The sequence below is a fragment of the Palaemon carinicauda genome, unplaced genomic scaffold (assembly GCF_036898095.1).
Source record: "Palaemon carinicauda isolate YSFRI2023 unplaced genomic scaffold, ASM3689809v2 scaffold358, whole genome shotgun sequence".
Classification (NCBI taxonomy): domain Eukaryota; kingdom Metazoa; phylum Arthropoda; class Malacostraca; order Decapoda; family Palaemonidae; genus Palaemon; species Palaemon carinicauda.
Window position 1 is genome coordinate 95,426 of NW_027171262.1, and position 25,887 is coordinate 121,312.

General features: G+C 37.1%; 1 protein-coding gene across 1 annotated transcript; it reads right to left on the reverse strand.

Annotated features, from left to right (window-relative positions):
- Positions 1-6,308: 6,308 nt before the first annotated feature.
- Positions 6,309-7,385, reverse strand: LOC137636694 (uncharacterized). The gene has a single exon (XM_068369074.1). It carries the CDS (start codon positions 7,383-7,385, stop codon positions 6,309-6,311), a length of 1,077 nt encoding a protein of 358 aa, XP_068225175.1.
- Between the last annotated feature and the right edge of the window lie 18,502 nt (positions 7,386-25,887).

The following is a 25,887-nucleotide window of genomic DNA, read 5'->3' on the forward strand; positions in this document are numbered from 1 at the left end:
GAAATGGGAAAAAACGAAAAAATGGCAATCACAGGAAAATCGAACACATACCTATATATACGCCATATCTGGCTAAAAAAAGATAGGCATGGGTAGCCAGATCATCTAGAAACACTTTCCAACACTATAAAATTATAAGTTTTGCGACACTACTTGCCAATTCCTTACGGTAACATGACTAAGCAAAAAAATGCAAAACAAATAAAAAGGGGCACTCGCGGTTAAATGGCCATTCTAATATACGGCATTTCAGAAAAAAAAATTTTCAGCCACGTGCTAGGCAAACCATCAAGGCACATTTTCCGACAAATAAACATCTAAATGAATCATTACTCTGTGATAGTTCCTTAGTACGTAGTAATTTTGAAAGAAATGGGAAAAACGAAAAAATGGCAATCACAGGAAAATCGAACACATACCTATATATACGCCATATCTGGCTAAAAAAAAAGATAGGCATGGGTAGCCAGATCATCTAGAAACACTTTCCAACACTATAAACATATAAGTTTTGCGACACTACTTGCCAATTCCTTACGGTAACATGACTAAGCAAAAAAATGCAAAACAAATAAAAAGGGGCACTCGCGGAAAAATGGCCAACATTTTATTATACGCATTTCAGAAAAAAAAATATCAGCCACGTGCTAGGCAAACCATCAAGGCACATTTTCCGACAAATAAACATCTAAATGAATCATTACTCTGTGATAGTTCCTTAGTACGTAGTAATTTTGAAAGAAATGGGAAAAAACGAAAAAATGGCAATCACAAGAAAATCGAACACATACCTATATATACGCTATATCTGGCTAAAAAACTGATAGGCATGGGTAGCCAGATCATCTAGAAACACTTTCCAACACTATAAAAATTTCAGTTTTGCGACACTACTTGCCAGTTCCTTACGGTAACATGACTAAGCAAAAAAATGCAAAACAAATAAAAAGGGGCACTCGCGGAAAAATGCCCAACATTCTAATATACGGCATCTCAGATAAAAAAAAAAGACATGCACGTGTTAGCCCAACCATTAAGGCATACTTTCGAACACATAAACATGAAAAAAAAATCAATATTATACGGCAATTCCTTACTACGTAGTAATTTTTACAAATATTGAAAAAAAACAGAAATTGGCAACCGCAGTTAAATACCCCATATACCAATAACTACGTCGTATCTGACAAAAACAAAGTCACGCATAGGTAGCCAGATCCTCCAGACACACTTTCCAACACTAAAAAAGCAAAAGTTTTACGACTCTAATTGGCAATATCTTACGGAAAAATGACTTGGCAAAAAAATGAAAAAAAATGAAAAAGGGGCACTTGCGGTAAAATGGTCCTCGTGGTGATGAACGACATTTTAACTAAAAAAAAAATCATGCACATGGTAGCCAAACAATCCACCAAGACTTTCCACAACTGATAACCTATACAAGTTGCACCATTCTACCACAATTTCATAATACGTAATAACTTTGATAATTATGCAAATTACCTTAGAAGGGTAAACTCGGTCGCGCTCGACCCCGATGCGTCTCAGAAATCGGGGAAGGAGTACAGCTACAGCAATGCACATCTGGACACTACTAGAGCGTGTAGGGGAGACACCTACTGCAGGTCGATCACCCACAAATTCAGTCACGGGGGTGAGTCACGTGAGAAAAACCTCTTTTTTTTTTCACCCTCGGGTTCGCGGACGACCCACCGTACCTTTCCAGGGTTAATAAATATCATAATTAAGAGATAATTCAAATATCTAAAACTTTCTATCACACGAATGCAAACAAAACCTTCAGATATAAACCTAAATAATGGAAGTTATAACCATCTTAAACATAACAATGCTCCATACCTATACATTTCAAAATACAAATTCATTGTTTGTTCAAACCAACTGGAAGCACAGTGACACAGACATACCAGACGCAATATCTTTCATTAACAAAAATTACAGAAACAGACACACACACACACACACACACACACACACATATATATATATATATATATATATATATATATATATATATATATATATATATATATATATATATATATATATATATATATATATATATATATATATATATATATATATATATATATATATATATATATATATATATATAAATATATATATATATATATATATATATATATATACACACACAAAACACAGGATGGGACCTGATATAAGATACAGATTTGTTAAATCTATGGATAAACCCTATAAGTACTTTCTACAGAGATAATCGTTCTTGTTAAACCTCTGTACAAAATGATCTCAAAAAGGCCGATAGACCGCAATATAATGTATGTACATGTGAATGATCGGCCCAGTTGATCGTCAGATTAAGGCAGGACCCACTTAAATGGGTCCTGGATTAAGGTATATGCAAAAAAGGGAAACAACTCAGTTTGAGTAGGGTCATTCTATCCTTCTTTTTTTAGATTTATATATACCACTTAGGTAGGAATGTTGAACATTTTTGGTAAGCCTACTGAATCTTCTTAAACCAACAATAACAGCCAACACCTTTTAGATCATTATCATGCCTTCGCGACCCCAAGAAAAGTGCTTGCCGACCCCATTTTGGGTCGCGACCCCAGGGTTGGGAACCACTGCCTTAACCCTGGATAGGCACGATGGGTCGTTCGCGACCCCGAGCGTAAAAAAAAACAGGTTTTTCTCACGTGACTCACCCCCGTGACTGAATTTGTGGGTGATCGACCTGCAGGAGGTGTCTCCCCTACACGCTCTAGTAGTGTCCAGATGTGCATTGCTGTAGCTGTACTCCTTCCCCGATTTCTGAGACGCGTCGGGGTCGAGCGCGACCGAGTTTACCCTTCTAAGGTAGTTTGCCTAATTATCAAAGTTATTACGTATTATGAAATTGTCGTAGAATGGTGCAACTTGTATAGGTTATCAGTTGTGGAAAGTCTTGGTGGATTGTTTGGCTACCATGCGCATGATTTTTTTTTTAGTTAAAATATCGTTCATCACCACGAGGACCATTTTACCGCGAGTGCCCCTTTTTCATTTTTTTTCATTTTTTTGCCAAGTCATTTTTCCGTAAGATATTGCCAAATAGTGTCGTAAAAGTTTTGCTTGTTTAGTGTTGGAAAGTGTGTCTAGATGATCTGGCTACCCATGCGTGACTTTGTTTTTGTCAGATACGACGTAGTTATTGGTATATTGGGTATTTAACTGCGGTTACTAATTTCTGTTTTTTTTCAATATTTGTAAAAATTACTACGTAGTAAGGAATTGCCGTATATTATTCATTTTTTTTTTCATGTTTATGTGTTAAAAAGTGTGCCTTGATGGTTGGGCTAACACGTGCATGTCTTTTTTTTTATCTGAGATGCCGTATATTAGAATGTCGGGCATTTTACCGCGAGTGCCCCTTTTTCATTTTTTTTCATTTTTTTGCCAAGTCATTTTTCCGTATGATATTGCCAAATAGTGTTGTAAAACTTTTGCTTTTTTAGTGTTGGAAAGTGTGTCTAGATGATCTGGCTACCCATGCGTGATTTTGTTTTTGTCAGATACGACGTAGTTATTGGTATATTGGGTATTTAACTGAGGTTGCCCATTTCTGTTTTTTTTCAATATTTGTAAAAATTTACTACGTAGTAAGGAATTGCCGTATATTATAGATTTTTTTTTCATGTTTATGTGTTAGAAAGTGTGCCTTGATGGTTGGGCTAACACGTGCATGTCTTTTTTTTTTATCTGAGATGCAGTATATTAGAATGTTGGGCATTTTTCCGCGAGTGCCCCTTTTTATTTGTTTTGCATTTTTTTGCTTAGTCATGTTACCGTAAGGAATTGGCAAGTAGTGCCGCAAAACTTATATTTTTATAGTGTTGGAAAGTGTTTCTAGATGATCTGGCTACCCATGCCTATTTTTTTTTTGGCCAGATATGGCGTATATATAAGTATGTGTTCGATTTTCCTGTGATTGCCATTTTTTTGGTTTTTTCCCATTTCTTTCAAAATTACTACGTACTAAGGAACTATCACAGAGTAATGATTCATTTATATGTTTATTTGTCGGAAAATGTTCCTTGATGGTTTGCCTAGAACGTGGCTGAAATTTTTTTTTTCTGAAATGCCGTATATTAGAATGGCCATTTTTCCACGAGTGCCCCTTTTTATTTGTTTTGCATTTTTTTGCTTAGTCATGTTACCGTAAGGAATTGGCAAGTAGTGTCGCAAAACTTATAATTTTATAGTGTTGGAAAGTGTTTCTAGATGATCTGGCTACCCATGCCTATCTTTTTTTTTTAGCCAGATATGGCGTATATATAGGTATGTGTTCGATTTTCCTGTGATTGCCATTTTTTCGTTTTTCCCATTTCTTTCATAATTACTACGTACTAAGGAACTATCACAGATTAATGATTCATTTAGATGTTTATTTGTCGGAAAATGTGCCTTGATGGTTTGCCTAGCACGTGGTTGAATTTTTTTTTTTCTGAAATGCCGTATATTAGAATGTTAGCCATTTTTCCGCGAGTGCCCCTTTTTATTTGTTTTGCATTTTTTTGCTTAGTCATGTTACCGTAAGGAATTGGCAAGTAGTGTCGCAAAACTTATATTTTTATAGTGTTGGAAAGTGTTTCTAGATTATCAGGCTACCCATGCCTATCTTTTTTTTAGCCAGATATGGCGTATATATAGGTATGTGTTCGATTTTCCTGTGATTGCCATTTTTTCGTTTTTTCCCAATTCTTTCAAAATTACTACGTACTAAGGAACTATCACAGAGTAATGATTCCTCTAGATGTTTATTTGTCGAAAAATTTTGTTTACTTCTTTTTTGATTGAATATCATCAAATTTTTTTAGCTAAAATATCCAGCAACCCACCATACAATTTTTATGCATATCCAATAATAATTAGATTAGTAAATAACACCTTGAAATTGACATACCCTTCCTACATTTCAAGTGGCAGATTAGGGAGTCTGAGTCAGTGTGGTTGGCGGCCATTTTGTGGACATATCCGAAGCGTAAGCTGCCCTATCTATATATATTCTTGTTCCCTAAAGAATTTGTGATATTTTGGTATATTTTTACCTGCATAAATATCATATTATATATTAAATATATGTATTTTTTTACGAAATTTCTAAGTACTCAAAAAATTACCTCTAGATATGACCCCTGATATAAATGTAATTTACAAAATAATGAAGATTTTTTTTCATATTTCTATTTTAGGATAACATATGTTTATTCCCTAAAAAAAAATTAGCCACTTCCTATTTCATTTGGGTACCCAAAAAAATTCATGAAATATGGACAAATTTTTTTGGTCAAAAAAAGTTACCCTTTGTTTCTCATTTCAGATCTTCACCTCCATGGGTCTGACTTCATCCAAAATACATCAAGATGTGTCCTAAACATTCAAGAATCAATTCCTAAAAGGATTTGTGTATATATGTATAAACTTTTTTTATGAATTTTTGTCAGGTCTTTTTTTTCTACTTAATTTTTTAAAATATTTATAATAAATAGTTTTTCTGCAGATGAGTAGTATTTATCTTTACAGTTGTTTTAAGCATTCATTGAAGTTTTTTTTTTGGCAAAAGAAAAAAGGAGGTTACTGCAAAAACTGATTTTTCAAGAATTTTTTTTGGCGTCGGGGTCGTTCGCGTCCGAGTATACCCTTAAAGGGGTGTCCGAGGAGCGTAACTATCCAGGGTTAATGTGTATCCTGTAAAACCCACACATTCCCAGAAATCTCCTAGTTTGCTTAACATTGGCAGGTGGTTTCATGCCTTTGATTGCACTGATATTGTCTGGACATGGTCTACAACCATTCTTGAAGATTATATGACCTAAAAACATCATTTCCCTTTGGCCTATCTGACATTTCCTTAGATTTAACTTCACTCCCTTGTCACTGAAAAGTTTGAATAGTTGCTTCAACTTTTTCAACGACATGGGAAAACTGGGAACCCAAACAACTATATCATCTGAGTAATTCTTAACCCAACCTTTGTTAATAAGAGGAGCCAAGATATTAGACAAGATACGTGAAAATATAGCTGGACTGCAACTTAATCCAAAAGGAAGGCGCTTAAATCTATAAAGTGAAACTCCATCACTAAAAGTAGTTAAATCCCCACTCTCTTTATCTAATTCCACATGATAATATGCATCTTTCATATCTAAGGAAGCATAATAATGGTTTCCTGCAGCTGTATCTACCATTTCCTCTAATCTAGGTAAAGGGTGAATATCAACCTGGAGGTGTGTGTTGACTTTACGGTAAACGAGGCACATCCTTTAAGTGTGATCGGGTTTCCTTACAAGAACAATTGGGCTTAACCACGATGCATTAGATGGTTCTATTATCCCTCTTTCTTCCATATCCTCTAACATGGTGGAAATAAGTGTTTTGGCCTTTTCAGGGTATCGATACTTGGGAAACCTAACTGGATGGGGATCACTTACTGCAATATGAGCTTGAACATCTTTAAACTCTCCCAATTCTTTTTCTTCAAGAATGAATATGGAGTGATTTGCAACTAACAGGTCACTTATTTCTGCCTGTTGATCAGCATTAAGATGGGAAATATCTTGTTGAGAATACAAATATTTAATCTTTTCTTCTCTAGTATTGCCTGATTGGATGCTATCATCAACACCTGGAGGAACTAAATCATTCTGAAATCTAGTTTTCCGGCACTTTGGATCTGGCTGATCAATATCATCTTCACTGATTATCCTATAACAACCTAATAAAGTTCCAACCTTCATCGTCATCCTAGCTTTCGTATTATTTACCAATGGTAATAACACTTCCTGAGCATCATTAACCTTAAGGCACAACACAGATTGGGTTTGACACACTTTAACTTCAGGTACAAATTCTAACAATGTGTTAGGAGGTTCATCTACAGCTAATGGGTAAATACCAGCAGTAAACTGGGGTAGAATAAGTTTCTTTCTAAGTCTAACCTGAGCTTTTTGAGGTTTATTAGGTTGAAGTACCTTAATCTGCCTGACCCTTTTGTTAGATGGTCTGGGTCTCAAGTATCTTACCGGATAAATGAATCTATCCCAAACAATTATTTTCTCTGCATCATCCCATGTCCTAGGTGCGGACCTAATCAAATCTGCTCCTAACAGTAGGTCTGTGTCCAAATAACCATCTGGCACTACAGAAAATAAATGGATAATCACCCTGGAACCAATATGAACGTCCAAATACACCGTACCAAGAACAGGGAGAACATGCCGAGTTACTCCAGTAAGTTGTGGGATATTCCTCATTTGATTACAATGTATACCTAAACTTTCTATAAGCCTCTTCTGTGCTACACATACTTCACTACCAGTATCAATTAAGGCATGGCACATTACATGATTTATCATCAAATTGAAAGAAGGAGACCTGTTACTGGCCGTTAGTCACTCATTTCGGACAGGACCTAGGCACTCTGCTGAACCTCTTTTACAACCAGGTCTGTGGCAATCAAAACAAACACCTCTCGGAGGATTATGTGGACATTCGCTAAGCTTGTGATCTCTAAAATTACAGTAAGCACAATACTGATTGTTTCCCTTTTTCTTACTTAATCTTTTTAATTGGTTGGACAACTCACTAATCTGCTTCTCTAGATCCTCCAATTTTAATGTGGTTTGTGCACTACTATTTACTACAGGTGTTGGAAGGGAATTGGAATTATGAACAGGTAAAACTCTACTTTAGGTAACGATTCCACTTATTATCGCTAAATGATACTCATACTCAACTAGTTCAATGAATCTTTCCAAAGGTATCTCATCATCAAGGAAGTCACCGAGTATTTCTTGGGATCTACCGTCAAGTCCACTATACAACTTCCTTTTCACAAGATTGTCAGCTTTTGGCAAGGTATCCTAAGGGAATTTCAATGCAAAGGCAGATAATTTACATTTCATTCTGTTGACAAATGTTCTGGGGGCTTCATCTACACTGTACCGTTCCATCTCTATTTCTTGCCAAGACTGGGTAATATTAACTGAACAGGCAAATTGGTGATTCAGAAAGTCCTTAATTTGACTCCAAGATATGGTATTTCCCCTTTTGGCCATTTCAGCCGTTATTAGCGTTGCAATTTCTTGATATACTCTGGTAAGTGCTACTTGGATCCTATCCATGTCTGCAAAAACACAGAACTCTACTTGACAGAAAAACCTAGCCAGTCTATTATCAGTTCCAATACCTTGCAAATCTGACAATTTCAACATCAAAATATCCTTGGGTTTTAAGCAAAATCCCTTAGACTGATTACCAATAGGGTCATGCACATTACCTACCCGAATAACTGGGTTACTACCCTGAACTAGATCATTAGGCCCTACAGGCTGTGTACTAGTTGGCAAATTATGTGTCAATACTGATGTTGGCGTTATGTCCGCTCTGTCTACTGTAACAAATAGGTTAATGTCAGATGTGTCAGCTCTGTTAGAATTAAATGGGGTGGAAGTGACAGACAAAGCATTTGACAAACTAGATATTTCTCTTTTCATGTCAATAAGTTGTTCGCACACTTGTTGCATTTGACTTCTTTGGTTATCCGTGGCAGACAAAAGATTATCATATAAATCTTCTGTTTCAACCTCACCTTCCATTTTCTGAGCCATGTTATACAGAAACACCAGCAAAATAGTCAGCACACGATGCAATAAAAATAAATTCACTAAGAGTACAGTACCTTAGGCTAGGATGATATAGACCTAATCACCCTAGGTTAGGCTATCATATAAATATATGAAAAATAAATAGTCCTAATGGTTTCGTGGCTACTTTAGGACGTAGGGATGGATATATTAATCTATATAAGATAAATACATCCTACACCGCTGTCACCATATGTCATGCCGTTTCACACATGACTTTTCACTAAACTCTTACCTTCGTCAATTGTCCTTACCTTAGTTCGGAGGCCCCATTCAATTTAGGACAATCGACTTACTCCTGGCTAGCCTATTTATAACAAACCAAGCCTTGACATAGTCTAATAATCTGAGCTTTTGCTTAAGGTAAGTTGACTCTTGCTGTGGAGAAGGACGGGTCTTCATTTGCAGTGGAGGTTGAGGGAAAGGCTGTTTCCCGGGGGTCTTTTTATTCTTACAGAAAGCTTAGTACATGCTCGGTACTCCAAACTGGTACCCTGTAATACAAAGTCTTCGTTTAGGAGAGCGATCCTATATCAAACAACAGACAATTCGTAGCCAAGGCTACACTGTACTCATACCTAACCTACTGGTTACAATGCACAGTTAGCCTGGCAACTCAAAGACTAACTTGATAAATCTGAGAATAACATTACAAATCTTAACTTACGGTTAGTGGCACAGTTCCAACCACATGCAAGCACAGCATAAAGCAGTTTCAATACTGGCAAAATTATTGTACCTTATTTGATACATTTGAAGAAAATGATAACCATAGCAATGTCAAATGTTATCAAAACACAACATTATAACAAAGACAAGTGCATACCTTTTACAAGGGAGAAAATAAGAGTTTCACATAATAATAAAAGGAGCAACACCGTTACCCCTCTACACTGATCGTTGTCGACTTGAAGAGTACGCTCTGAACTTACCTCGCACAGCTATGCCCGAGGTTCACACAACTACGCCTTTGTTTAGCTTGTGAAGTCAATCAAAAACTCTCGACCGCAGACAATTACTCCTTTGTTACATCTCTCTACACCTCTGCCTATGCACACTCGATCCTATACTATCTCAACCAGGTGTGGCTATCAGACCAATTTGATGAGATGAGAAGCAATTCGTTTATAGGTCCAATAATCTTCAAGGGGATTACCATTCAGTTAAATGAAGCATTTCTGCCATTACAATAACTTGGTGGGTTATTGTACATATTTTAAATTCAATTCTCACTTTAATAGGCAGCCAGTGTAAATCGATTAGTAATTTTTAACCTTAGCTAATAAATAAAAAAAGTTTTGGATAAAATGACTTGAAATTTATATATAATAAAAGTATTATATATGACTAAAATACATATAGATATTGTGTATTTTGAATCATTAGCTAAAAAAGGCAGAACATAGCTGGCGGTCCCCTTAAGAGAGAGATACAGACAAAAAAACACCACCTAACATATCTGGGCGTCTATGCCCTTCTTACGTTCACTGCTTATTATTCATCGCTATATTCATCTATAAGTTCCCAAATGCACAAATGATTCTGCTTTAGCTATATGCCTAAACTTGATGTAGTGTAATGAAATGCGTAAGAAACAATTAGATATTATTTTAGATAATCAAAAGTAGATGAGACTGGACAAGATTGTCTTTTCTTGAATCTGATAAAGATGAGCTAAAGTAGTGGTTGATTAAAGATGATTGAAAGTTCAAGACTGATAGTATAGAGTGCAGGTAATATTTAGTAAATCACACCACCAAGGAATGCAACTCATAGCAGATAAGATGTATATATTACAGTGAGCTGAACAAAATATTTGACCATATAGTGAATCAAGACATTTCAAACTTTATAATCTGGAATTGAAGAGATTAGCAGAAAAAGACCATGGATACCAAGGATGTTATGAATCGTGTTTAAGGAAATATTGAGTCTATTGGTAACCAAATAATTCCAATTGATAAAGGAGAAACATTTTTCAATATTAGCATTATCTGAAACATGGCAAATGACTTTGACAAGCTTAAGATATCAGCTTAGGTAAACAAAATGTAATTATGAGAGTTAAAATGCCACTTTCTCTAAAGAAGTGAACTGTTTAATGAAATGGCCCTACAAGTATTAGGCCTACCATGTGTATCAGAAACTTGGATCCTTACTAAAGCCTTAGAACACGAACTAGTTACAACTCAAAAGGCTATGGAAAGACTATTGATAGGAATAAGACTAAGAGACACTAAAAGAGCAACATGGATACTATGAGAACAAACTAAAGTAGAGGGTATTCAAACAACAAGATGAAGAAATGGACATGGAGAGGACATATAATGAGAATGATAAACAATAGATGGACATTAAGAATAACAGAAGGGTCCCTAGAGATAGCAAAAGAAGCAGGGGAAGGAAGAGAAGACGAACTAAGAGAATCTATTAACACAAGCTAGACCTACTGCTTTTTTACTCAGTTAATCTATTTGTGAAGGATGATATGAGTTTAAGTGAGTAAAGAACAAGGTTTAAACTTTTAAGGTAATTACCTTAGTTTGAGGTAATTTTCATGGTTTCTAGGTAATTTGGGTTTTTCTAGCCTTAAATTTTAGGAAATAGGAAAAAGTATTAAGGTAATCTAAGTGAAAAGCAGCAGCATTCAAGGTAATAGCCATATGACACATGCGTGAGTTTCAGCCTCGGTAAGGTAGCACGTAAGTCCTTCTGGTACATGTTAAGGTCCAGTCACACATGCATGTTTAGGCCAGCCGTATTATCACGTATCAAAAAGTGCACGTATAACATCAGTACAACGCAGTTCGCTGGTTCGTGCAACGCAGTAATTGTGGAAACGTCCCAGCAACCTAGGACGTACCTTGCCGTATGAACGGTACCTCGTGGATACCTGGCGGTACGGCGAGGGCCACGTATATTGTGGGCAGCTCACAATATACGTGGGTCGTCACGTATCCGTGATTGTACTTGACTATACGTTGGGCGCACGGGAGGCCAACCTAGGGGCAACCGGAACATACGTAATGTATAACGTCAGTGCTAAGGAAGCCCAACGCCATCTTCACGTATTGTGGCTGTTTCCCCGCCAAACACGCCAACCCACGTCACCGCCAGGTAGCGTTAAGGCAGCGGCGCGGCAACGTGGCTTCAGTGTGACAGAGAGAGCCGTACGGCTGGCCTAAACATGCATAAAAAAAAACCCTAAAACACGAAAAAACAAAGGAGCTACCAAATATAGTAAAACCAGAGCAAGTGTGAAACTTCATCCCAATAATAACCATTCGATTTCGGTTATTATTATTATTATTATTATTATTATTATTATTATTATTAAATGCTAAGCTACAACCCTAGTTGGAAAAGCAGGATGCTATAAGCCCAGGGGCCCCAACAGGGAAAATAGCCCAGTGCGGAAAGGAAATAAGGAAAAATAAAATATTTTAAAAATGGTAGTTGGATGGTGAATGACTGTCAGGTACCGCCCAGCACCCTTTTTATACCTGGGAGTATAGAGGAGGCATGCCTGGCACCAACCTCGCGCTGATATACCTCTGACGAAAGTCTGACGTAGCTCTGACGTAGCTCTTATGTAGCTCTGACGGCACTTGACGTACCACCTACGTCACCATACCTAGTAAAGACGTTATGCTTGCGTGACCCTTCACGTACTACCTGGAAGTATGTCCATACAGTAGGTCCACATAACGTATGCACAACGTAAGTACAACGCACAACGGCTGCCACTCACGCACTACGTCACACTAACGCAGTACTAACGTCATACTGACGTGCGTATGTGCACCGTTGTGCGGCACAATTCAATACCTGTGTGGGCGTGGTTAAAAACGCACGTTTGGCCGCGTATGGGCATACGGGAGGACATACCGGGTGAGAACATGCATGTGTGACTCTACCTTTACTTAAGGTGTGCTAAAGGAGGATCACAGATACACAGTGAATGTGTGTGTGACTGTGGGTGTAGATTGCCTTACCTTGTGTTAGACACGGACTCTTGCGTAAACAGCCTGCAACAATAGGTATTATTAGGAGCAGATGTTGATCTGTACTCCGCAAAAAGTATATGTAATTCTACTGATTTTATATTTATTTCAGGAAAGTGGAATACTCATCACAAAAATATATTTAAATATCAAAGAATGAATCAAGAATAAATTTTATTCAGAATTTTTTAATAAATATAATCATAAAAGCATTAAATAGGTAGAATTTCAGATATATTTCTATTTTAGTCTTATGAAAAATTTGATAAACATGAAAAGTGAAATAAATACTGCATTAACATCTACAATTCAATACAAATATCTTGATGATATATGTGGGCACAGCATTTTATCGTTTTTACTCGTCCTCTTTTATTAAAAGTTTTATAGTTTATATATGAAAGATCTATTTTAAGGTTGCTACTGTTCTCACAATATGTTATCTTAATAGTTTATTTCTTCTTCTCTCAATAATGGTAGATTGAGATCCTCTATCAGTTGCAGAAAGGATACGACCAGAACTTCTCTCGGTAATGGGAGACGAAGGGATCCTCTAACAGTTTTGATATGAAAATATTATTAATTCTAATATAATTAACATTATAACTACTGATTTCCCTTAAACTTTTTGCTTAAAGTACAAAGTAGTGAGATATTAAAGGCTATAATAGGATAAATGCATATATTGATATCTATATGTTGAATGCTTTTAACCTATAGGTTACACATGGAAAGTTAACTGTCCTTTTTAATGTGTTAAAAGCAGCCAAACAAGATGAATTGGCAGTAATAGAGACAATGCAGGATAATATGTCTCGTCATTATGCCAGATGCAGTTTCCTCTTTAAGAGGGTTTCTTTTTTAAAGGGTTTCTGGGAGGGACTAATTTGTCTCATGTTGGTCAAGTCATCCAACTGAAGCCGATCTTTTAATAATCTAGATTATTCTATTCAATGATTAAGATAAATTTTGGAAAAATACTAGTGTTTTCAGTAAAGCCCACAAGGTGTACTGTAAGCGTTATTTTACTTTATTTTAGATTTAGAACTAATTCCGCTTGTTGCGTCAGTGTTATAGTTCCCTTCACTACGCAGCTAAAGTTATTCAAAATAAGATTCCTAAATCTCCACAGAAGAAAATAAGAGGTGTTCCTGATGTGAATGGAATGCTCTTAGTTATGGTATTTTACTGAAACTATATTCTTTAACTTGTAAAGACGTTTGAAACACAAGTAATTCCATATGAAAAACCTCATTTCATAAGGAAATAAAGCACAAGAACAACTCCCAGAATGCCTAAATTAAATAACCCCTTCTAACATACCTGGAATAGTAATACAGTAGTTAAGAATATTCCTATCCCAGCATCTCCTCCGATTTGTCTTCTGGTTGGATGGGATAAAATCAGAGACTTCTTATTGAAATACGTTTAATGTTTGAAGCTTAGATTACAGCTCTACTCTGTGACTTGTCTAAGAACTTGTGACTCTCGAGTGAAAGTATGTAAACAAAACTCGCACACATGCATACAAAAAACAAAAATGACCATCACTCTCAAAACTCGGGATCCTACTGCAATGCAAAAGTAAGAAGAATCACATCCTAACTTTAGGACAACTAATTAATGATTAAATCCTTTACATCATACGCTGCTACACTTTTGAACTATGTTGAAACACGTTCTATCAATGCAATACTATGCAACATTACTCTTAATACTCATAGTGCATATAGTATTGCACAAAATACATAACAAATACACCCTGGCAATAATCTTAGCCATGAAGTTCACAAACCTGAAATGAAGTCAAATAAAAAAGCTCCATCATCTGTCCAGAGACTTATAAAACTCCACACATATATAATTAATTTTGTCATTACAAAAGTCATCTCACTTTCGAGAACTATTTTAGCGATCCCAGTGAAATACTGAACAGGAATTACGTTAATCTAGACAATTTTGCTGAAGGCGATTGATGGGAGCAGGAATATATTATAAGGAAGTATTGATATAAATCTTCACTTTCAAAGCAAAAGATAAAAGCTTTATGCTGTAAATTGATTTACTCTCTTCATTCTCTCGGGTATAACTGTCCCGTACCAAGGGGATTATGTTACCAACACATAATCCCTCAAATAAAAGGTTTGAATTTTAGAGAAATGAATATACAAGTTCTCAGATGTCCGTTTATCATAGTAACCTAAATAAGACAAAAAGTAAAAATGGACGACTTGACCAACCAGAGCTTTTCTTTTATCATAATATCTCGAGGACTAAGAGGTAAGGAAGAGGAAAATAAAGGTAATTAAGATAACGGACCTCCTCGTGAAAAGATTAAGATGAATCGAGATTGAAGATTGAACAGGTGATATAGTATATAGTTAAAATAGTATATTATAAATATGATAATTCTGGAACCCCTATTGCTTTGTTAATTGCTCTACAATTCTGAAGTTTTCCAACTATTTTTGTATGACAAGAAAGAAAGAATGAACATTTTGAAAATAAAATCAAATTATATAAATTTTCCCAAAACAAAAATTTTTTTTATATTAAAAAAAATTGAAAAATGGAAATTTAGGTCTAACAAATTTAGAATAAAATAAAATTAAATATTTATTTACATAAATGCTTAGAAACAATATATATAAGTTTCAAACTTTTATGAGTACAATCCGTTTCTTTTAAATTCGTGTTAAAATATTCCCGTATTCGTAAAAGTGTTCTTTTGAAAGGAGAGAGTGACAACACAGCCCTTGAGAATAGTGTTGAACTTTCTAAGAATCAACTGCGTTGAATTTTGAAATCAGTATTGAACCGGGAAGGCTGAGAAAGATAGTAACCACTAACTGTTGAGTTAGCCCTTATCCTATGCAATTTATGAGTGGGGCCTGGGGGTTCACCATAGGAAAACCTTAGGCTTGAACTACTAATAGTTTGACAAGATAAAGCATGATCCTAGATTTTTTCACAAACGATATTAGCCCGGTTATAAAAATACACAAAATGTGTAATGATGGGGGAATATGTCTTGGAGCATATTAACAATAAATAAAACTAATTTAGTAATCACTGGAACTTTGCATCTCCTACGAAAAAGGATGAGCTTACAAATATATATATATATATATATATATATATATATATATATATATATATATATATATATATATATATATATATATATATATATATATATATATATATATATATATATATATATATAATATTCTTCCTTTATAGTGAGTATTAATACGGAAGCATATGATAGGATAATTTTACTCGGAAAATTTATATTTCGATGAATCTGTGAAGGAACCAGTTTTTCTTCCGGAAATGTCTCCCTACAACTTGCAGCAAAGAATTAGCAGAGGGGGATAGGAGCTCTATATAATCAATGAAGGGCACAACACTGGCAATAAATTTGGTGATGAAGTTCATGAACATTCACTAGGAAAAAGCTTAATCATCTGTCGCTATATCTCAGATACTCCATATTTGACTATACAATTTTTATGCCTAATTAAGTTTTCTTTACTAAAGCCATCTCACTCTGGGGCTCTATTTCGGATCTGAAATGTTGGACAAGAGTTTACGTTAATATAGACAATTTTGCTGAAGGTGATGGATGGGAAGAGTAATGTATTATAGGAAGGTTTAAAAATTAAGGATCTTCAACTTCGAAACACAGGAACGAACCTTACACTTGCTAATATCGTTAACATAGGTTACTCTCTTCAATATCTCGAGTTTAACTATCCCGTACTAGATGCTTATAATACAAACATATCATTCAAAAGAGAGAGGTTTTCATTTTAGTGAATTAAATCTATAAGTTTTTGGATGTTCGTTTATCAAAGTAACCAAAGATAAAAATGGATGTCTTGGCCAACCCTGGCTCAGTTTTCCATTATCAGGAGGACCAAGGGAGAAGGAAAAAGAGTTAACTCGTAAATATGAATTAGGTAAAGTAAAATGGAAGATTAAATCTGTATCATAGTATATATTTAAGTTGGTAAAGTAAGATTAAAGTAGGATAGGTATTGAATGTCAGAGGTGTCTGGTTTCAGTTAGAGTTTCCTCAGAATAGATACTCACCAGAACATCAGCCGGGCAGGCCAAACCCACCACTGTGGTGACCAACCACAGCAGTGGCCTCAAAATAAAAAGCTTAAACTTACTGTCCCAGGTGGGGATTGATATGCCTACATGCCAATGCAAGGCAAACACGTTATAACTGTACAAGCCAGCAGGCAATGTAAGCCTGGAAGTCTCATTGCTTTGTAAATTGAATATCCCTCATGACAGTCTTCATAGCATTTATGCTTTTCTGAAACGTGTTATAATTCTGAAGTGTTCAAAACAATTTCTTGATGACAAAATAAGAGGGAAAACTGAAATCTAATAATATGAACTTCGTAAATAAATATTGGTTTCAAGGTAAAATGTACAGAAAAAATGTTTTCTCATCCTAACACTTATAAACAGTTTTTCATATATTTTTTCATTAGCATAAATGATTGGAAGCAACAGAAATAATGTTTATGATTTCGATCATTCCCTTACTATAATGTAAACAAAGCGCCCTATATGGCATAACAAAACTACATGGTGTTATTCTGTCATCTGTGCCTTGTAACCTTAGCTGGACATTAAAACACAACGAGTTTGATGGTGTTTTGTTGATCGGTCTTAGGAAGGTAGATAAAAAGTATTATAAAAACTGTAATTAAGGAAGGAGAAACATCACATTTAACCCAAAAAGAAACCTTAACAGGTTATAGGCCAGACCATCGACTGAGAAATTAGTTTCGTCAAAGATGGGAAATTTTTAGAACAACATTGTTACTACACTGATGACTACAAGAGTACTATGACACAGCAAGGTACACAAAATTTTTTTAATAGTGTAACTTACTTGTCCTTTCATTCATAAACCCCCTCATGCCACGTGGTGCAATACATCCCAACTGGCTGCTCACTCCCTTATCCTTTAGTATCTCCGCTATGTCTACCGATGTCAGTTACTCACTCTGCTCCTCTTGTATAACTAGGCTCTCCCCTAAGTCTACTACTCATACAATTCTCACTGTATCACTGAGATTTCTCGTTTTTGTCTTTTGTCTTTGCAGATCCTCGTGCTGATCATTTTCCAATACCTGTTACACTTCATTCACTACTGTTTCATGAACATCATATTGTATTGTCGGTCAAGGCAGATCCATAAACCAATCCAAATCATCATCTTACTAGGTACTACATATGCACAATTCCATGACCTTATGTCTCGTACATGTCGTGGTATTCCATCCACCTCTGCTTCCAGTAGGTGACAGAACACAAGTGATTCTCCCTTTTCCAAACTGTGTCACGGCGTCACTTGATGGTTTTACCCACACAGCATCACTCACTTTATATGCTCTTATGGCAACCGGTTGCTCTCATAGCGTCTCATATTCTCCATGCAGCCTCACGATATATCTATACAGCATGTTAGCAGTAGCAGTCTCTTCCTCACAATCCAAGTGTGGTGTGATATTATAGAGATACACAGCCTCGCCTATTGAATGCTGTTTCCTTGTAGCTTTCACGTTCACTGTCTTATGACATCTCTCTGCCACACCAATACCTGATGCTAGATAAGCACATCTGAACCTCACATTTACATCCCACTTATCAGTGAACTCTACAAATTTAGTGCTTTTAAAGGTTGTGTTATTATCTCTCAGAATCTTTTCTTGGGCTCCACGTTCAAAGAAAATATTTTCTAGCTGCTCTATCATACACGCGCTAGCTTACATATGCAACCGACGCCATATAGCAAAATGCGTTTTGTCCATCTCTATCCGCTGCCATACTTCTATTACTTCACTTCACAGTTGCAGGGACAATGTACTTGAACACTTCACAACCTTTTACCATATCATAAACTAGTCGACAGTAAACTGTAGCATCTGGTCTTCGTGTAAAATAAAGAGTTCGCCTAACCCCAGTGTGTCTTATCTTATGGTACACCCGTCTTACCAAATTGTACACTATCTACCATAGCAGCACATAGCGATGGCATTGCATATGTCTCTCTCAATCATTTCATTGGTATGCGAGTCAACAATTCAGCCTTGTTCTTATGAGAATGAACCAGTGATATAGATGCTGTTAACTTGTTCTCCTCTACTAATGCTTTCACTATTGCAACCCTATGCCGAATTAATATTTCATTAGCTGCCTTTTATTTTAATTGGCTCTTTCCTGTTAATCCTTTTTGTATCCACTGATGCAGAGTTGCAGAGTCGGACTTTTTTTTCCACAGCCATCACTTCTCTTACTAACATAAGTTTCATTCCTTTTATTAATGTATCTAACACTGCCATATTAATATGCCCAGCTTCATCCTTTCTCAGCCAGCATGCATCCTCTACCACATATTTTCCGATCTCTACCACAGCACCCAAAGCCAATGAACTTGCATCAACCCAGAGTGTCGCTGACCTTTCACCAAAATTTCCCCATGGTTTGACTCGCTTTGCGCTTAATGAATGCCGCACTTACTCGCAGCCATCCAAACACAGGGTGATGACTAACTAGTATTCCATAAACAGAAAACACTTCGCGACGTATCATTTGGTCTGGTACATCTGACACATTACCATTCCTACGCCACTGAGACTTGCCATTCTTTCACCACACCTGCAGTCCAAACGCTCGTGTATATTCCTGCTTAGATGACAACCCATATTTCTCCAAATTAATAATTACATATTTTACTACTACCGTACCCTCACGAACTAGTACAGCATCTACATATGCCGACGTAGTACCATCACACACTACTGAGTTCTGCTCCAACACTTTATTAATCACCGTTTTCATCACCAGTGGGGCAACATTTAAGCCAAATCCAAACATAACTTTTTGGTATGACCATAATCTCTCCTCCACTCGTATTTGCAAATAAACCTTGGCAAGATCAATCAATGTTACATTGACAGCCATATTTCGCCATTCACATAGCTTGCCTGTGCATACACCCTCATATCCTGTATGGGCATCATTGTGAGTATTGACCTCACCAAAGTCCATCACCAGCCTCACCTTATCCTAACTAGTCTGGATAATTGCCTTCAACGGAATTCAGCCTTTAACAGAGACATTCTTACCCTTGTCATACGGCTGCCGCCAGCCCCGCTGGATACGCTCCTGCAACTCTTCCTCATATCTCTGTTGTGCCTCAGGTGTGACTGTGTATTCCCATCTCGTATTCTTCAGCACTACTGGATCTTGATCGTCTCTTCATTTCCTGGCCTTCAGCCAACAATTAGCAAAAGGTTCAAAAGTAACTCAGTAAGCCATAAACACTGTTCCATACAAGAAAAGTCTGTATTTCTTCTGTTATCTTAAATATTAATAATTATTACATTTTAATGTAAAATAAATTGTGTATAATTGCATATGTATAATTTCCACGAGTCCCAGATGATGTATTAAACCCTTCCCAATTCAGTCCTACCAAAAACCTGAGAGAGAGTACATTCCTGATTTTGATCTCTGATATTCACTCATTTTTATATTCATTTTTCTCGTATTAGGCAAGAATTTTACCATTTCAAAAAGGAAAAGACAATTTCAACATCTTGCTAACATAAAGAAGAAGAAAATTTGCTCTATTTAGAGTTGAAAAGAGAGTAATATTTATAGTGCAGAGAGAGAGAGAGAGAGTTGTGTGGATTGAGAAGGGACGGCCCTGCCTAACACGAGCAAAAGATGCATAATATTTGGCAAAAGGATCTTTTGCTTATGAGTAATTTAGGATAAATAACTTTGTTTTCGTTCATCAATAATAAAAAAGGAACATATAATTCTTAATAATCATAATTCATTATTATTTTCACTGTAAAAATACAAAATAAAGCTTTGAATGCGCTCTGACATTCACTGATTTTAACGTTTGTTTTTTTTAGTTGTCGGCAAGTTGTCGGAAGAAAATTTGCTCTATTCAAGTTCAGAAGAGAGTTATATTGGTTGTACACAGAGAGAGAGAGAGAGAGAGAGAGAGAGAGAGAGAGAGAGAGAGAGAGAGAGAGAGAGAGAGAGAGAGAGAGAGAGAGAGAGAGAGAGTCTCTTGTAGAAAGAGGAACGGCCGCCGCCGGCACAGTGTAAAATCCGGACGTCGGACGTCGGACGTCGGATGCCGTCCGGGAGAATAGAAAATCGTTTGTATCACCGGGAAAGACACGAAAATACACCTCTTTTTTGTGACTGGTAATGTTCACTGATACTTTCTGTTATTTTCTGAATAAATGTTCGAAAAATATTGGTTTATTTTCATGTTATTGAGAATAATCTTTATCGGACGTCAACATTACACTATTTAACTGCATCTTCGAAAAATATTGGTTTATTTTCATGTTATTGAGAATAATCTCAATCGGACGTCAACATTACACTATTTAACTGCCCGCTATTTTACCCAGTTAAATAGTGTAATGTTGACGTCCGATAAAGATTATTCTCAATAACATGAAAATAAACCAATATTTTTCGAACATTTATTCAGAAAATAACAGAAAGTATCAGTGAACATTACCAGTCACGAAAAAGAGGTGTATTTTCGTGTCTTTCCCGGTGATACAAGCGATTTATTATTCTCCCGGACGGCATCCGACGTCCGGATTTTACACTGTGCCACGGCCGCCTTGTCTCACATGAGCCAAAAGAGGTAAGATACAGAGCAAGAAGATCTTCATTTATGATTAAATTATGATAAATAACTTGTTTCCTTTTATTAGTACCCAAAAAAAGAACGTGAAATTCACAATAATCATGATTTATTAATATCCTCTTTATAAAAATACAAGGAAAAACTTTGAAAGCCCGTATCTCAAAACTCTATTTATTGATCTTTACGATCATAAATCTCTGTTAGTTTTAAAGATATAGCCCTGAAATTTGGTATATCATTTAAAAATAGATTATAAACAATGAAATGAAGCGCTTTTTCAAATTTTTGTTTCATATATGTTTTTTTATGTTTTTCCCTGATTCTTAGGGTTTATTTTTTACCATAATGAAAAAAATAATTTCTGTCAAAGAAAATACTTAAAAAAAAAACTCTTCCTGTTATTGGAGGTCTATATCAGGTCTATAGAGGGTAGTAATCCCTGATCTTAGTAATAATTATCAAGGGATGAGGTAGAATCTGAAATACACTAAATTTTAGGATTAATCACCTTTGCCTCACAGAACCAATGGTCAGAGGTAAAAATCCTATGCAGTTTAGAGATGTCCTAAGTCACCTTATTAAGTGGTATTAATGTCAAACTCTTGTCATTAAAATTTGGCACTAGCCGGCCGCCCTTCTCAAACTTCTTTGAAATCTTATGATACAAAATCCTTTAGAGAAGCTATCTGTTTTGTCTGTTTGCCAATCTGTTGGAGGACATTCGCAAAAATTGTGTCCTTGCGATTGTTGTTGATTCAACGTTTCAGCCTCACTTATAAGAAGCAGTTGACTTGTGATCGATTGCCTGATTTGGTCAGTGATCAACTCTTGGTTCAGTTTTTATGCTACCTCTCGGTTCCCTCTGGCACCTATTTGGAGGTTAGTCTTTTACTCTAGAAGAATGGTTGCCATTTTCTCCCTCTAAGCTTGCCGACCCTTTTAGGGTTTTGGCAAATAAAGATACTAGCATGACCTGCTGTCCTATTCTTATAGTTTATCTATCCTAGCAACTCAGAAGCATTTCTATGTTACCAATGTGAATGTGCTCTAGCTCAGTAGCTGATGGTATCACTGGTGAAAGATAGCCAATCACGTGATGGTTTGCTGAGAGTTTGCCTAATGCAAGATATTTTTCACATCTTGGTAATATAATTAGAGCTCTTGAGTGTCTTGATTGTGATTACCAAGTTCCGTTCTATTCCGTAGATTGCCATGCCAATGACTTGACACTGGGTCTTGTCGTTGGACAGCCCGTAAGAGTATATTGATCTGAAAAGGGTGGTGTTCCAGAGGAGGCCGATACTGCAACATTAAAAAGGCTAGGAGTGAATTTAACAGAGTTACTGGAACATACAAAAGTGGAGGATAAGTTACTTTAAGATAGATTTAAACATCTGACGTGAAAGGGAGGGAAGCGACCCGAAAAGGAGACTCCTTTTTAGGTCTGTCAGTCAGAGAAAAAGTGGTAATAGCCGCAAAGTCCCGGTGAGTAGGAGAGACTGGGAGAGGAGAGAAGTTTTTTCTTTTGTCAGAGAAAAAAGGGGTAGGTTTAAGCAAATAAGCTTATCCCTGCTCGGTGGTTGAGAGCTGGAACTGATGCGGTAACTGCATAAAGGTGGGAGTTCTGGTTAGGGACAGGACTCGGGTGAGGATTTTGAAGGCAATGGGGATGAGGTCTTCTAAGGACATCGACTCAATTTGTTGAGTCAGGGTTTGAGCCGGGTTTAAGGATGTGGGTTGAGGAAGTGATGCTGGTTGCAGCTGGGCAGCTGCTACAGGAACCGTTGCAGTGGGCGGCTTTCGTTGTCTCCTCTGGCGAAGAGATCACTGGTCTTTGGGTGGCTGGTTTGTAGGTGATTTCGGCTGTTTTGGGGAGGAAGTGCTTTTCATCGCAGCTATCCTCCTCAGTAGTTCTGGGCAGTGCCTGTTCCAAGCATGGTGAGGCCTGGAGTAGTTGGGGCACATGGGTTTGGTCTTCTTTCCATATTTTTGGGCTTTTATGCACTCTTCTGTGCAGTGGTGTTGGCTGCATACACCGCAGATGATGGGGCCTTAAGATCACCAAGTTGAACAAGATGGCGTCCTATCTGGAACGACTGAACACAATTGGGTAGAAATGCCAGGTGAGGGTATTCCTAAGTTTCACCCTTAGTAGAGAGAGAGAGAGAGAGAGAGAGAGAGAGAGAGAGAGAGAGAGAGAGAGATGGGGGCAGGGGCTGGAAATGCATTTGTTGATTATCACTTTTTTTGCAAAAAATTTGGACACAATAAGTCCGGTGTTTAATATTCCACTCGGGGAAAGATTAGGAGTCTTTTCTAATCTGTCAAGAAGAAACTTACCGAGGGAATAGCATGGGATGTACAGAGTACAAGATGGTAAAAATACAAATGATAATCTGGGTCAACAGAATTGGCCTATTTGGCAGATTTACACCTCTTAATAAAGAAGATCCTGGATAAAACGGCAACAGAATATGATAGTCTTTTCAAGAGATGGGGAAGATCTCAAAAAAAGGGAATTTATTCCTGAGGTGGGCCCTCAACCTAAGAGATTCCGTACACCACCTAAGGAGGCCCTTCATCTCTGCTTTAGGTAGTGCTTTGCAGAATCCTTTCACTGCTCATCACCCAGTGACTTCAAGGTCCCCAACATTACATCCTAGATTTGAACAAGGGACCTCGTCCCTTTGTCCCCCTAAGACTGAGAGAGGGGGTAGAGGTCGGTCCGACAGAGGACGTAGGCCAAAGAGTCGGGGTCTCCGAAGTAACAGGGGAACAAAGGGCACACATCCTCAACCAAACAATGAGAAAACTCCAGTAGAAGGAAGACTGAAATGGCTCAGGGACAGATGGCTGTTCAGTCCTTGGCCACAAAGCTTGATTTCCAGCGATCTAGGTTGGAAATGGAAGAGACAAACCACGAGGATCAAGAGATTTTTTTCAAAAATCAACACCACATCTGGAAAAAAATGTGCAGGACCTTTTAAGAAGAGAGTTATTTGTTGCAGGAAATCTATGAAGTTTCAAGGTCGTCTATTCTGTGTCTCAAAGAAAGTTTTGATAATTCCTCGAACTATTCTCGACTTGTCCCATCTAATTCTATTCGTTCTTTGCGACAAGTTCTGGAGGCTGACTGTTCCACAGGTATGGACCTTACTACCTCGTGGGGTTTATACCATCTCTATAGATCTTACCGACGCTTATTGGCATCCTCCGGTAGGTCGATGCTTCTCCCCTTACCTTGATTTCAGACCAGAGAGAAAGACTTATATATTCAGAGCTATGCCATTCAAGCTCCCTCAGCAAAGGAATGCACGGAAGCAACATATCACGTGGCAAGATTCCTCCAATATCTAGGATTCCAAATAAACTGGCAGAAGTCAAGGCTGAACACGGCTAAAGTCTTCCCGTGGTTAGAGATTCATTTTGAATCTGAAGACTCATGCCCTCTCTATTCCTTCTGCCAAGAGGAAGGAAATAGCCCAGTCAGTTTGGTCTTTCATCTACTTGAGAAAGACCACCAGATATTGTCAGGAAAGGGTTCTGGGCTTATTTCAGTACGTTTCTATAATGAACCTTCTCCTCAAGGTCAGACTCAAAGATGCAAGTAGGGTTCAGAAGAAAGGAGCTTCCACAGCTCCCTGTGATCATCAGAAGATGACCCCGGAGTTGCTTCGACGGCAACTCCGTCAGTGGTCACATGCCAGGAGTCTTTCCAAGATGGTTCCGTTGCACTTTCCTCTTCCTACAGTGAATCTACCGACAGACGCCTCATTGGACGGTTAAGGGGGGAGGGTGGTCATGCTCCAATCAAGAAAGTGCAAAGTCATTGGTCCTAGAGTTTCAAGCAATTCCACTTCAATATTCTGGAGACCATGGTAGTAATCTTATTCCTGCAAAGCCTACAATTACAAAACAACATTCATTTTTGTCTCTTAATAGACAGCATGGTATTAGTTCATTGCATTAACAGGCAAGGGTCAAGATCTCCCCAAATAAACCATTGGCCCAGAGAAAGAGGTATTTTCTGTCTGCCTCTCTCCTTCACAGAATTTGGAATGGGATGGCAGACTCTCTATTTCGAACACATCCACTAGAGATAGAATGGTCTCTAGATGAATCATTCCCTTTCGTGCAGGAGGTAGTCCAAGGTCTTCAAGTGGACCTGTTTGCAACGAGCCTCAACAAGACACTTCCTAATAATGTGGCCAATATGATGATAGGATGTGTACATAACAAACATATTGTTACCAGCAATAGATGGAGAATTCTTAGTGACTATTTCTCAGCTGATCCATCTGTGGTCGTCACTTTTTCTTGGTGGGATTTAATGATACGTTGGTATTCTTAAAATACACTTTAATAAATTGTGTGACTACATTGCTCTATGACAGCCAACTCCTAAGTGTGTGTGCGTGGAGTGTCATACACAATCTGACAAAACCAAAACATTGCTAAACAACAAAAGAGCATC

What these genes read in the sequence shown, in the direction of transcription:
- LOC137636694 (XM_068369074.1), bottom strand. Translation starts at nt 7,385, where the DNA reads ATGTGCCATGCCTTAATTGATACTGGTAGTGAAGTATGTGTAGCACAG.